This window comes from Condylura cristata, unplaced genomic scaffold (genome assembly GCF_000260355.1).
Source record: "Condylura cristata isolate star-nosed mole 26May11 unplaced genomic scaffold, ConCri1.0 scaffold00008, whole genome shotgun sequence".
Taxonomy (NCBI): Eukaryota; Metazoa; Chordata; class Mammalia; order Eulipotyphla; family Talpidae; genus Condylura; species Condylura cristata.
Window position 1 is genome coordinate 2,083,581 of NW_004567109.1, and position 14,173 is coordinate 2,097,753.

Here is a 14,173-nt window from a genome sequence, read left to right on the forward strand (position 1 = left end):
CCCGCCGCCGCGTAGATGACGTCGGCGTAGTAGTTGATCTAGAACAGGAGCACAGGGCTGGGAGGGGCCCGAGCCCCCAGGCGGCCTTGGGGGCCCTGGGGCACGGGGTGGCGGTGAGGGGGCGGGGAGCCCACTGTGTCAGCGGGAGTTTGCCGGCTCAGGCGGGCCCATCCTCTCCCTCTGCTCTAGCTCCCCCCAGCCTGGCCTCATCCCGCCCCGCCCCAGGACAGGCGCCCCCACCTTTCGCAAAGCCGCAGTATTCAGTTTTGACCTCTGTCCCTCAACCCCCAGGAGGCCCCAAAAGCTGACGCCGCCTCTTCCTGCCCCGACCAACTCCAGATGTTCCTGGGGGCAGCCCGCACCCCGTTTCTGCAGACCCCCACCCTCCCCTCGCATATCTGATTGACAGTACAGACAAAGAACCACAGTGGGGGACGGAGATGCCCCCAGCACCCAACCGAGCCGCTGCGCCCCCCCCACTGTCCGGAGGCTCCGCAGCCCTCTGGCTCGCTGGTGCCCGTGGGGGGGCGGCAGTGTTTCTTGGGGGCTGGGACCAAAGGCAAGCCTCTGCAGTGACACAGAAACAAGGTGGGCCGTGGGGAGACCCCGAGGTCTCCTGACACGATCGTCCTGCCCCAGCTTCTGCGCCCTGGCCCGGCGGTGACCTGCGTGTCAGTGAGGCAGTTTTGCTGCGAGCAAGAACATCCCGGGCCAGAGGGGACGGTCCTGCAGGCTGTCCAGCTGCCGAGCGGCCGTCCAGCAGGCGGCCTCCCTCCCTGGACACAGAGCTCGGCTTGCGCCTGGTGACCTTGGCCGCCGGCTGGACCACTGTGAGGGCTGGGCGCGCCTTGGGGCGGCTCAGTAACATCTGTTGAGCTGGACAAGTCGAGCGGCCTGGGGGCGCCGGACGTGTGAGCCCCAGAGGCTCTTGCCGCCGGGAGCAGAGCCCCGCGGGGGGCTGGAGCAGCGGCCCCCGGCCCGCGTACCGCGTTGATGCCCGAGAGCTGCTGGCCGGCCATGAGGACGATGATGGAGATGAGCTGCCAGCGCAGGGGCCGGAAGGCGAAGAGGGTGAGCACGGACAGGCGGCCGGCGGCCTGCTCGGCCTGGCTCTCCAGGCGCATCTCTGCCAGCTCGTCCTCCACGTCGGCCCGGCCTCTCAGTTTCCGCAGATCTGGGGGAGCAGACGGCCCCACCTCTGCTGCTGGCGGCAGCTCACCCAGCGTGGGGTTCCAGGACAGCACCCCGCCGGCCTGGGCTTTCCAAGTGCGGGGCGCTCACTGGCCCCCAGCAGGCCCCAGGCGCCGTGGTGGAGACCCCAACTGCCACGCCCACCCTGGCCGCGCCCCCTGCACCAGCCAGGACGCCCACCTGGGCGCCTCTGGGCACCGCGGTGCACCCCCCCCCGCCCCGCTTCGGGCACATGGGGAGACGCCGCGGCACGTGCCGCAGCCGCGTCCCCAGTACCTCGCCGAGCAGCGTCCTCATCTCGCTTCTGCATGAGGGTGTAGCGCGGGCTCTCGGGGAAGAAGGGCAGAGACAGCAGCTGCAGCAGCGCAGGCACCCCGGTGAGCGCCAGGAGCACGGGCCAGCCTGGGCGACACGACAGCGGCTGCGCGGGCAGTGCCAGGGCGCTGGCACTCGCCAGCCTCCCCGGGACCCGCCTCTCCTCTGACCAGGCCACTGGCCCGTGGCGTCCCGGCCCCCGGAGAGCGCAGGGACAGCAGGGACCCAGTCTCGTGGTCTTGGCCGTGGCGACGGCTCAGGGCCCCCCACAAAGGGACTCCTCGCCGGGAACTCCTGCTGCGAATTCACCCGCGGGGCGAGGCACGGTTTCCTGAGGCCTGGTACCAACAGCGACTCAGAGTGTGACACCTCGAGAAGACGAAGCCGGGTCCCAATGTCTGGCTGGAAGTGGCATAATCTCTACCTCACTAGGGAGCTGGCAGGGGCTGCGGGATGGGCCGGCACCGTGCTGTGCGAGCTCCTTCCTGACTTTGGGTTGGGGGGCAGAGCTGAGTCAGGGATGACAAAGAGGACCTTGCTGCTCCGCCCCAACCCAGTTATGGGAACCAGTTATTTAGCCTCTCTAAGCCTTGGTGTCCTCAGCCATGCATAAAGATGACAATGGTGATGGCTGATGGTGGTGGTGGTGATGCCAATGACAATGGTGATGTGGTGGCAGTGATAATGGTGTGGTGGTGATGGTGGTGGTGATTTTGGTGGTGGTGATGGTGGTGGTGATTTTGGTGGTGGTGATGGTGGTGGTGGTGGTGGTGATGGTGGTGATGATGACAACTATGGTGATATTGGTGGTGGTGATGGTGAATATGATGATGGTGATGGTGATAACAATGGAGATAATGAAGTGTCACACAGAGTAGGAAGGGTTGGAAGAGACAATGTGCCCCAGACATCAGCACAAGGTGGCCCTGGGCATGACAGGCCAGTGTGGTCTCCATTCAGGTCCTCTTGATGCTCAGAACATGACATCCACCTGTACTGGGGAAGCCTGAGCACGGTGAATACTAATCTTTGCCTGAGCCAGTGGGTTCTGAGCCTCTTCACGGCAAGGCGCAGAATAAGAAGCCATAAACCCGCTCACTAAATAATCTGTTTGGCATTGGGGAATTTGAAAATGCTTTATGGGGAATCAGACAGGCCCTGTTCTTGTGTGCCTGTAGCTCAGGTCACCTGTGTTCATGTCACACCCCTGGGCCCTGGGTGGCTAGCCCACCCACGCTGCTCCCCTGGGCCTAGGGGCACCCCACCCTCACTCTCCGGCAATGACCTTGCCTCCTATTTCGCTGAGGAAACAGAAGCAGCCAGAAGAGTCTCCGAGTGCACCTGCCCACCTGCCCGCGGCCATTTCCCTGCTCCCCGTCATTCCTGCCTGGCCACGGCCATGGTCCAGGGTTCCGGGATGTTTCCCAGCTGCTAAACCTCCACTTTCCCCCACATCCCCTCCAGCTGCCAACACTACCTGTCTCTGGTCATCTCCCACTGCCCAAAGCACTGTCCCCATCACACACCTTGACCTTGTCAAGGTCACTAGGCCACGCTTTGCCAACCTGGAGGCCACCTCTCAGCGTCACCTGACTTGTCTGTCAGTAACATGGGTGCGGCTGAGCGGGGGATAGGACCCACCGCCACGGTGCACCCCTCGGCCCGCCCTGCACCTCTCCCCACCCCACCTGGCCCTCTCCCACCGTGGCTGCAGCTACCTGTGGCATTTCCCAGAAGGGCCTGCAGGCTGAAGATCTGCGCCAGGAAGACGCCCACAATGACAAAAACCTCGGTCATGGTTCCCAGGGTGCCCCGGAGGTTCTTGGGGGCCAGCTCCCCCAGGTACATGGGGAGGGCGCTGTAGGAGATGCCTGGTGGGCAAAGGAACAGTCAGAGCAGGAGAAAGGCCGCCCAGTGCCCAGCGCCCTGCCTGCAGCACCCTGAGCTCCTCCAGGGGTGCGCCCCATGGGGGATGGAGGCGGCCATCCCGCTGCCAGTCCCACTTAGAAGGGGCCCCAGGGCCCCTTCCAGAATCTGTGGGCCCAGGCACATTGGTGGGGTGGTGGGACACTCCCCCTCCCAGTGTGAGAGCCCTGTCCCCATTACGGGTAGTGGGGGGCCACAGAGAGATTTAAACAAGTCTTGCTTTGCTTTGTTTTCTGCAGCACAGGTTACTTGTATGACTCTTTCCTAAGTGAAGAAAACGCAGCAGCTAAGAAACCTCACTCCCTGCTGCCTGGGCGGCCCATCCTGAACCCCATTTGCTCGAAGCACCTCATCCCAGTGCAAGCGACGGCAAACTTCCTTGCCCGACAGCTTGCCAAACCTCAATATTTGGAGGTCAAGGTGAAAGTGTCTTTGGGCCCTCCCTGGGGGCGCAGCGGGTCAAAGCACAGCACTAAGGAGCTAAAGCCCTGCAGCGCCAGCTGGATCCCCGCCTGCCCCGGAGGTGACCCCAGGGCGCGGCAGACCCCTCCTGACCGCCCGCTGCTCCCCTCGGCAGTGTGCTTCGTGGATCTGCCTGTTCTGCTCCCCGCTCTGTCCCTGGTGAAGCTTCTCGCCGCCCCTGCACCTCTGGCCTGTACCCCGGTTCTGTATGCACAAATAAATAATCTTTAAAAGAAAAAGAAAAAGAAAGTGTCTTTACAGCTCCTCCCTTGACAGAAGATTTTGAGGGGACAGGGCCCTGCCTCCACGAACCTGCGCACACGCCCAGCACCACGCGGGCGAAGATGATCAGCTCGAACACCCTGGCCACTTTGCTGACCCCCATCAGGATGGCGGGGATGATGGCAAAGACGTTGTTGACCAGCAGAGTCCCCTTTCTGCAAGGATGGGGGGGGGCAGGGCCTGGCTGAGACGGCGGAAGCGCGGGCCTGTGGCCTCCCGGGACCCAGCTCCGCCTTCCAGACCCTGATGGGCCAGTGGCCGGCCAGCGCGGCCCACGAGATGAGGCCAGCAGAGGTGCAGGAGGGAGCGCCCCCGCCTGGCGGCCGGCGGCACCACACCCGCGGACGGGCCCACCTGCCGCCTGGACTCGGCGCCGGTGGGGGCGCTCGCGGGGAAACCCAGGCACCCCTGCTGCGAAAGCAAGCTGCGCCAGGCTCACGGATGTGCGCTGCTTTCCGGGGGGTCTCTCGTCTCTCCCTCCCCGGCTTCCAGCCCCCGGAGCTGCCACCAGAGCCCAAACTGAGGGCCCAGGATCAGCCAGCCGAGAAGCCTGGAGAGAGCACGTGGCCCCCACACTTGTGCCCCCACTAGCCTTAGCCCTGCCCCAGCCTGCTGCTCCTCCCGCAGCCCCTCCTCAGGCCTGGATGTCAGTTTTGGGAAAGGGACAGATGTCCAGCCTGCTAGGGTAAGGCTGGCCTCACCCCCAACTCTTGGGCACAGTGTCTTCATCTGCAAAAAGACGAGACCATCTCTGAGGTCCTAAGTTCTTTGATTATGGGGTTCAGGCAAGGAAGTGGAGGCCAAGCCTGGGTTTCTAGAACAGTCTAGTCATTCTCGTTCTAGCTGGCAATGGCAGTCTGAAGGACTGTGTGGGCAGCACTATAATTCAGCGTCTGCCACCTCCACCCACGCACCCAGCACATGGCAATTCCCTGCTCATCAAACATCGTAAGAGCCCATGGACTCCACTTTAACAAGCAATCCTCAGTTGGCAATGTTTTCTTCCAGGCGTGGACACCCGATTGCTCTGGTTCTTTGAAACCTGTTTTCCTAGGAGGGTTTCCACTCACCCCACCAACTCCCGGCCCTGCACAGCAAGGGTAACTGTGAATCTGGAGGCAGTGAGTGTGGGCGGGCCCAGGCTTGAGGGAGCCGGGGCTCCCCCTGGGCCCTGGGTGCTCACCCCGCTCCCTGGGGACCTTGCCTCGGCGTCCTGCCTCGGCGTCCTGTCTTTGCAGCACCTGGGCTTAGGCGTCAGGATCAGTGAATCCTGCAGGCCAAGCAAAGTACAGAGGCGAGACAGGCCGGCGAGCACAACCTCGGAAGGACGAGCCCCACGAGGCTGCACGGGGAGAGGCAGCAGCTGCCCCAGCTGGGAGTCACCTGACCACAAATGAAACCCGATCAATAAGCATTCATCACACACCTGCCGACAGTGCTGACTAGGCGTTACGTTAGCGCCGCCGGGAACTTTGGTCTCCAGGCTGCACCGCCTTCATGGGGCAGGTGGCAGAGGGGTGCTGTTCCCGTGCAGCTGACACGGGCAGGAGACCCCAGAGCAACCCTGGGACTTGCTTTAAGGTCGTGGTGTGTGTGGCCAAGTGGGGACTAGACTTCAGGCCTCCCGCTTCTCAGGGTCACTCCTGAAACATGTCCCCACCACACATAGTTGCTGAGACACAGCAGCTTCCCAGCGGGAATTAGGAGAAAGAGCACCCCCCCCCCTTACCTGCCACATTTGTCAACCATCAGGCCAACGATCAAGGACCCCAACAAGCCACCCAGAGGGAACATGGACACCGTGCAGGACCACAGGAGCAGCAGCATCTTCTCGTCCATGAACGTGCCGTGTCGCTCAAAGTAGGTTTCGTTATAAAATGACTTCAGAACCTGGAAGACACGCAGAGCCGAGAACACGGGGCAGCTCACAAGAGATGGGGAGGCCATGTCCTCAGCTGCTGCTGTCTCGGGCTATTTCTGCCAGTCTCCCGAGGACACAACCGATTCTCTGCTGCTCCCTGAGAAAAGTCTGCTGTGTAATGGGGTGAGATGAAGAACCAGACTGCTTAAAGCACGTTAAAATTCACTGTTAAAACATTCACTTTGGGCCCTCCCTGGTGGCGCAGCGGGTTAAAGCACAGTACTGAGAATCTGAAGCCACTTCCGCATGAGTTCGATTCCCGCCTGCCTCCTGCCCCGGAGGAGACCACATGGCGAGGCAGACCTCTCCTGACCCGCCCGCTGCTCCCCTCAGCAGTGTACTTCGTCGATCTGCCTGTTCTGCTCCCGGCTCTGTCTCTGGTGAAGCCTCTCACCGCCCCTGAGCCTCTGGCCTGTACCCCAGTTCTGTATGCACAAATAAATAAATAAATCTTAAAAAAAAAAACATTCACTTTGCAGGGCTTTACGAGAAGCAACACAAGAAACATGTTTACTGAGTGTGTGACTTTGGACAAGTTATATTCCCTCTATGAGTCTTGATTTCTTCATCAGCTATATTACAGGATAACATATACCTAGTGAATCTATGGACAGCCAGTAGATGTAACGATTGTGCACTGAGTGAGAGAAGGGGCAATAATTTCACGTACATGGGAGCACACTGCTCCCTCCATAAGCACCTGCTGGATGCAGCTCGGCTGGCTGCCCACTTGTCTGAAAGAACAACAGACCTTAGATACTCAAACGAATGAACACAGACCCTGGGGCCTGCCTCTGCCTGCCCAACGTCCTCCTGACAGGTGCTGCCTGCTTCCCTGGGCTTTCTTCTGTGGCGCTACTTCCGTTCAGTAAACACCACTCCTTCCCTGTTGAGTCCTAACGTGCCCTCTTCATCTTCCTTCATTAAGTTTCATTTTTTGCGTCCACACACCCCATATCTCAACATCCCTGGAGAGGATGGCACTTCCGAGGAAAACAACACTAGCCCTTGTCGGTTCTCCAGAGGTCGGCAACCAGGGAATGGGGAAAATGGGCTGGTGAGCTCCTGAAGCAAGATGGCAGCCTCCGTGGAGCAAGATGGCGGCTCCCTAGCGGCAAGATGGCGGCCTCCAAGAAGCAAGATGGCGGCCGCCTCCCGCCCACCTGTACCTACCTTGTGCGGTGTGTTGACCACCGCGATGTTGTAGCAAGATGGCGGCTCCCTAGCGGCAAGATGGCGGCCTCCAAGAAGCAAGATGGCGGCCGCCTCCCGCCCACCTGTACCTACCTTGTGCGGTGTGTTGACCACCGCGATGTTGTAGCCGTACTGGAAGGCCGAGCCAAAGGCAGCACTCAGTGTCGCCAGCACCAGCGTGGGCTGGAAGCCCTGCCAGAGATGAAGTCTATGGTCAGGGGCCATGGGAGGTGGGGACCTGGGCCTCTGGAAATGGAGTTGAGACGGGGCAGGGAGTGGGGGGCAGGGGAGCCCAGGCCATGCCCCCGGAATGTGGAGGTGGGTGGTTAGGTGCTGGGCTGCGGGCGGTTGGCCCATATTCATTGCCTCCGTGACCATCTAACCGAGAGGCTCCCGTGGGCCGGCCCGTGTGAGGGGATTCCTCAGAGCAGAGACTAGCGTCCCGCTGCCGTGTGATGCTGACATTCTGGGGTGCTGTGGGGCGAGGGGAGCGCGGGCCGGGCTCGGAAGGAGCCACACACACACACACAGCAAGAGGCAAATAGGCGCACTGCGCTGGGGGAGCCAGTGGGTGAGGACAGTGGCCAGGGGAGCCCCTCCGGGAGGCCCCTCCGGGCTGAGGCCTCAATGGAAGGGAGGAGGCACCGGAGGGAGCACCCTGCGCACACCTGAGGAAAGGCTGCTGCGGACAGGGGCGCGACAGAGGCCATGCAGGACACGCTGGGTCGGCCTGCCACTCCTGGACGGGCACAGGGCCCAGGAAGGCCACAGCCCCCGCCTTACCCTGCCCCCCCACCCGGGCAGCTCCGGAGAACGGGGGCCAGGCTGGGGGGGGCAGCCATGGCTGGGTCTGCAGACCCGTCGGCCACAGCCCTCTCCCCTCCTGGCTGCTCGCCAGACCCTTTCCTTCCCATCAGCTGCCTGGCTGCTCCACCCAGCCTCACCGCAGCACCACCACGCAAGTGCCAGCCGGCCGGAAGGGCAGAGCTGGGGCAGGCCGGGGGGTGGGGGGGTGACATCCTTGACACCATCCAGCCTCCCAAATGTCCCGCACATTAGAGTTGGGCTCAGCTTCTGGCCCTGTGCTGACCTGCGATGTTGGGGAGACCCCCGCTTCCACGGGAAAGCCAGACAGTGCTAAGCGCTCCTTGCTAGGGGCATTTTGGGGACCCTGCCCGGGGGCTGAGGGGCAGAGCCGTGACCCAGGTTTGGCACTTACCCCCTCCCTGGGCGTGCGAGTCCCCAGCCCGTTTTGCTCCATCCTTGCTCCCGGGAGAACCAGGCTCAGATCCCCAGGGCCACTGAGCCCTGCCCCGGGCCAGCCGCTCCCTCGCCCAGGCCTGCCGACTTTATGGCCCTGGCGGCCTCTGGACCCTGCGGACTGCCCCTACCTGCACACTTTTCCTGGACGCCTTGATAAGATAAGTTTCCCCCACACGGTGAATTTCGTCTTTGCCTCTGCTGAGCCCCAGCCAGAAGCTCCTGATCTCCCCCGGAGGGGAGGCAGCGGGGTCTGTCCCCCACAGAATTTCAGAAACCAAGTCACGCCTGGCCCACGGGCCCTCCGCTTGGGGGCGTCTCCGCCCGCGCCTCCTCGGGGTCTGGACGTCGGCTCCTTCAGGGGGGAGCCGCTAACCGCTCGGAGCGCAACCCTACGGCCGCTCCCGGGGCTGGTGTCGGAGTGGATGAATTACCTCTGCCGGGAAAACAAGACTCAAAGTCCCTAGTGCGACTTCACTGACGGCGCCTCCAGGCTCCGAGAAGAATTAGGACGGTAGGACCCTGGGGACAGGCTTTGAGTGACCCACGCAGAGACGCTGTGGAGGTGACCACAGCAGACTAGCGTGCCCCGTCTCTCCTGTCCACTGTGCCCCTCATTTCTTCTCAGCCCTCAGGAGCAAAGTCATTAACTGTTGGGGGCGGCACCCCATCTCTCGCCCCCGGTAGCCTAGCCCGGGACCAGGTGAGGACGGGCCCTTGGCCAGGGGCAGGCCTCGCGCGCCTGGTGGCCTGTTCTGGGTGACGGCCTGTGGGGGTGTCTCACTCAGGATCAGTGAGCGCCTCTGTCTGCTTACGTGCAGTGGCTGTGGCCCCCCAGGCACGCCCCAGCTTGCTGTGTCAGAACCCACGGGCGAGGAGTCGGGGCGGCCACGCACAGAGCCCCCCGCGACTGCAGAGTGGACCCGCTCGCCTCGGGGGTGGGCGCCGTGCAGGGCCGACCTGGCGCCGCTCTCTCCTCTCGCCGCTGACTCACGCCTGAGCTGGTCTGTTCTCAGCGACCTTGAACCGTGTGCTGGTCTCTCCCCGTGTGCTGGTCACTCCCCGGGGTGCCCACCTGCCTCTTGGCCTGGGCTTACGCACACTGGCCAGCCGTCGACGCTGAAGGTGACAGTCCTGTTTCTCCCACAGTCTTCTAGTTTTGCTGTGTGTTTTGAGTGTCCCCGGCTTCTCCTGGCCAGTGCCAACACTGTGCTGTCCATCTAGGAGTTTGGATGCCTCCTGACCGCCAAGAGGTAGCCACAATGAGGCCCCGCAGATCACTGCAAAACCGAGTGTTTTCAAAGGACGCACATGTATGACCTCAGGCTCCGTGGCGCTCCGTCTGACACAGGCCTAGGGCTGGGGGTGTCAGCGGGGAGGGGGTCCAGGCCCGCCCGCCCCCGGGGCCCGTCGTTTCCAGCTGCTGGAGGTCCATCTTCCAGCCGGCGCCTCAGCCGGTGTTTCTCAGACGGCTTCCGGGTCTCCTCGTCCCGGGCCGCACTGTCCCCACCCGGGAGACCCAGAAACTGCTCCACCAGCGACCTCTGTGCCCTCTTGTCAGGCTTAACCTGTTCACAGGTTCTGGGTGGAGAGGCCGCTTGGCGGGAGGGTGGTGTCCATGCCTCCAGCTACCTTCCAGTTTGCCCTGGAGGCCCCCGAACGCCAGCCCACCGGTCACCGGCTCTGCCCACCAGCGGCTGAATGCTGTGTTCTCTTGGCGAGCCCCCGCCTCGCCCCCCAGCCCTCACGGTCTCCTCACACGACCAGCTCCCCGCTCCTCTCTCCCCCTTCCCCAAGCTGGTCACGACAGCACCAAGCTGATGGCAAAACCCGGTCCTTCCTGCTGTCCCTGCTGCTTAAAACGTTCCCGTCCCCGCAGGTCCAGACCGCTCCTCCTGGGGGCCCTCCAGGACCGCCCTTCCAAGGGTAACCCCGCCCCCCCCGGGGTGTGACCCTGCCTGTTCTCTCCAAGGCCCCGGCATATAGTGCGCTGACGGTTAGAGCCGCTGCCGGCGCCTGCGAGGTGCTCAGCAAATGCTTGTCGAGTGAATGGGTGACGACTTCCCTCTAGACATCTTCCGCGGGTCCCCCACGCGCCTCCTTTTCAACATCAAAGCATTTTACTGTCTTCTCCCCAACCCGGCCACCGGTGGGTCCATGTCGGGAACCTGTGAGCCACCCGTGAGGGCCGAGTGTCCCACGTCCGGCGGCTTGGCAGGACCTTCTCATTGCTGCCTGACTCTAGCCCAGCCCGTGGGCTCTCACTACTGCCACCACCCAGACCCAGCGACCACGGGGCCGGGGGTCCCCTTGGGATGAAGCTCAGACTCAGTTAGGCTCCTAGGCACCGGATCACCCCCGGAGAGACTCAGCACCTGAAGGAAGGCAGTGGCTTTCTCAGCGCACATTTCAAAGCCACAGCTTGGAACCACCTCACCTCTCGCTTCTTCCTTCAGCAAGTGTTTTCTGGTGCTCCAGACCCTGTTCTGGCATGAACAAGCCAGACTTGCCTGGCTCTCAGGGCTGTCACACCGTGGGGGCGTACCCCCCTGCCCTGCTCACAGAAAAAGCACAGCTTGCCGAAAGGCCACCAGATCTGTTTTATTGGGTGTAGCGGGCAGCCCACTGTCCTTTAGCAGGCTAGCGTAGGTCAGTAGCTCAGCTCCGTTGGCGCCCCCACGGGGCCAGCTCCCCGGTTTCCTAACTTCCCGCTGGAGGGGCTGCTGTCTCCCAAACAGGTGTTGCTTTCTGGAGAAGGGTCTGCCGGGAGCATGAGTCTCGCTCTGAGCAAGTTCCTATGGCCCAGAAGAGCCGGGGCCTGAGAAGAGCTTGCTTGTCTGGTCAGATGTGATTGCTCCCTCTGCCACTGCGGTGACAAGGTTGTTCTAGAGTCTGCGTGACGGGGAGCCACGTGGCTACCCACGAAGGGCAGGCTGTGGCCCCGGGCGGGCTCAGGTCACTCTGGAGAGGCGGGCAGCCTGGCTTTAGGATGGCAGAACCCCCCCGGCAGGCCGGGGGTGGCCCATGTTCCACGCCGGCCCTGTCTCGGTCCTGGACAGTCGCAGACACCTGCTAGCTAACAGCCGCGGGCGGCCCCAGCAGCCTGCTTTCCCGGCACCCAGCGCCGTCCCAGCTACTGTGCCAGAGTAGCAGGTGGGAGTTCATCCAGCTCCTCCTCCCCGGGGTGCACGCCTGGCACCTTGTTCCTCTTGGTGAAACTCTGGTTGATCTCCATGAACGTCTTCCCCTTGGTCTCAGGGATGATGAAGAAGGTGTAGGTGGTGGTGAGGAGACAGATCACAGCAAAAATGATGAAGTTGTAGGAGCTGAGGGCCTCCTGCGGGACAGCGAGGAGGTTCACGGCCCGGCTTAGCGCCCGAGCGACTGCCGGGCGTTCGTGAAGCCAGGCCCGGGGCACTCACTTGAGTGAAAGGGAAGATCAGGCCCACGGCGAAGTTGGACAGCCAGTGCACGCTGCCCGCCACCATGAAGGCGGACGCCCGGGAGGACTGCAGGAAGATCTCGGTGCCGAGCAGCGCCGGGATGGGGCCTGCGGGTGGGGGAGGGCAGCTGGGTGGCCCCTGCGGCCGGGCGCGAGTGTCTCCCAGACCCCAAGCCGTGCGAGAAGGCCAAGGGCAAGGGTGTCCTGGAAGGGCACCCCGGAGCACTGCACCTGCGCGCTGCTCTCACCGCCCCCACCATCCTCGCCCACGCCCCTGTGCAGGGGAAGCCAGGCAGAGGTTATTCAGTCTGGGGGGCTGTATTCGGTCCCCCCAGAACTCAGCCCCCGAGGCGCTCAGGCCAGAAGTTTCCAGCGCCGACGGCACAGGGGACGGGCGGCAGTGAAACCCGGCACCAGCCTTGGTCCTTACTGGGGCCGAGAGCGTGCCCCACGACGTAGGAGAAGACGCAGACGATGCTCAGGTAAGGCATCCAGGAGACCGTGTCCTGCGGGGAGACCGGAGCGCATCGTGCTGGCGAGCAGAGAGCACCGGACGGGCCACCCGGCGGCTCTGGGGCCGGCCCCCGCCCCCCGACTGGGCCGGGAGGGCGCGGGGGGCGGGGTTCTGGGCGCAGGCCCGGCATCTGCCTCATGGCAGCTGCTGCAGAGTGGCACCCTGGCCTCGCCTCCTTGTCCGCAGCTGAGGGCACGGCGCCCCCCGCGCACCCCCTCACCTGCAGGGCCAGGGCCGCGGTCAGCACACAGCAGGCGGCGCAGCAGGTGGAGAAGCCGAGGAGCAGCAGGAGCCTTCGCCCCAGGAGCTCCACCACGAACACCTGGGGGCGCCGGGGCGGGCAGGCTGCTCAGGACCCCAGGCGGGTGCCCTCGCCTGTCCCGCACGCCGCCTTCCGGAGGGCAGCTGTGTGGCACCCCCTGGGACGTGCTGGAGGCTCACCACACCGCCCGGTCCAGGGGCGAATGTCGGCTGTCAGAGAAAGGCCCCCTTTGGCAGTGGAGGGGCCTCCAGATTGGGGGTTCCTAGATGGCCTGTCCCCCACAAGAGACAGGCTGCTGCCCGAGGGGAACCCAGGTGCTAGGGGCGAGGTGCGGTCTGGCCCCGCCTCCCCACAGCCAGGGCCCCCCCAAGGTGGCGGCCCAGGGCCCCCCCAAGGTGGCGGCCCAGGGCCTGGGCTCGAGGCTCACGGCGCAGACGGTGATCAGCACGTTGACCGTCCCGGTGCCGACCGTCACGTACTGGACGTGGTCGGCTTCCACCCCCGCCCTCCTGTAGATCTCGTTGGCGTAGTAGTAGATCTGGAAGGAAAGCCGGAGACTGCAGGGGCAGCTGTGGCGCAGCCGGGCCTCCGGCACCCCCACGCCAGCACACCCCGCCGCCCGCCGCGCCCCCGTACCGCGTTCACACCCGACAGCTGCTGGCCGGCCATGAGGACGATGATGGACAGGACCTGCCAGCGCAGCGACCGCGTCTGGAACAGCCTCACCACGGAGATGGAGCCCGCGGCCCTCTGGGCCTCGTCCTCCTCCCGAATCTCCTGGATCTCGGCCTCCACGTCGTCCCAGCCTCGCAGCTCCTTCAGCGCTGAGGGGGGCGCAGAGGGCGTGTGGGCGGCCAGGCCTGCCCAGGGCGGGGCCTGCAGCCGTCCACCTTGGGGGCTGGGCGGGAGCTTTACCTCTCCTGGCTGCGTTTTCATCTTTCTTCTGAATCAGCAGGTACCTGGGGCTCTCGGGGAAGAAGGGCAGCAGAAGCAGCTGGACCCCCGCCGGCACCCCGGTCAGCCCCAGGAGGATGGGCCAGCCTGCAAGGACACCGGCGATCTGCACTCTGGCCTGGTCCAGTGGCCGCGGCCTCAGCGCCTCCCCCCGGCTCCCAACCGGGGCCCCGCTGACCCCGAAGCCTGTCAGTCTCCCCGTGCTGTCTGTGGCCTGTGGGGTCCACCTCCCCTTCGGCCATGGCCGCCCGCCCCGGCACGGGGACTCTTCTCAGAGACCCCCGGTCCACACACCCCGTTGCAGCGCGGACCCCCGACTCTGCAGCCTGCCGTGATGGCATCTCTTTGCTGGTAAGGGGGTGCGGCGGCCGCCTGCCTGCAGTAACGGGGTGCGGCGGCCGCCTGCCTGCAGTAAGGGGGTGCGGCGGCAGCCTGCCTGCGGTAAGGGGG

At 64.1% G+C, this 14,173-nt stretch overlaps 2 protein-coding genes across 2 annotated transcripts in view; both read right to left on the bottom strand.

The window, feature by feature from the left end:
- Positions 1–10,710, bottom strand: part of SLC2A7 (solute carrier family 2 (facilitated glucose transporter), member 7) — a 15,809-nt gene extending 5,099 nt beyond the window's left edge. Inside the window, exons 1-9 of the mRNA XM_004679308.1 lie at positions 10,691–10,710; positions 9,946–10,132; positions 7,385–7,483; positions 5,906–6,066; positions 4,207–4,331; positions 3,225–3,377; positions 1,468–1,593; positions 987–1,174; positions 6–38 (exon numbers count right to left, since the gene is read on the bottom strand). Coding sequence (XP_004679365.1) covers positions 6–38; positions 987–1,174; positions 1,468–1,593; positions 3,225–3,377; positions 4,207–4,331; positions 5,906–6,066; positions 7,385–7,483; positions 9,946–10,132; positions 10,691–10,710 — 1,092 coding nt within the window. The remainder of the gene's footprint in view (positions 1–5; positions 39–986; positions 1,175–1,467; positions 1,594–3,224; positions 3,378–4,206; positions 4,332–5,905; positions 6,067–7,384; positions 7,484–9,945; positions 10,133–10,690) is intronic.
- A 974-nt stretch (positions 10,711–11,684) lies between these two features.
- LOC101621938 (solute carrier family 2, facilitated glucose transporter member 5) overlaps positions 11,685–14,173 on the bottom strand; it is a 9,523-nt gene continuing 7,034 nt past the window's right edge. Inside the window, 7 exon segments of the mRNA XM_004679309.2 lie at positions 11,685–11,888; positions 11,974–12,101; positions 12,424–12,499; positions 12,728–12,829; positions 13,197–13,307; positions 13,406–13,593; positions 13,685–13,810. Coding sequence (XP_004679366.2) covers positions 11,685–11,888; positions 11,974–12,101; positions 12,424–12,499; positions 12,728–12,829; positions 13,197–13,307; positions 13,406–13,593; positions 13,685–13,810 — 935 coding nt within the window.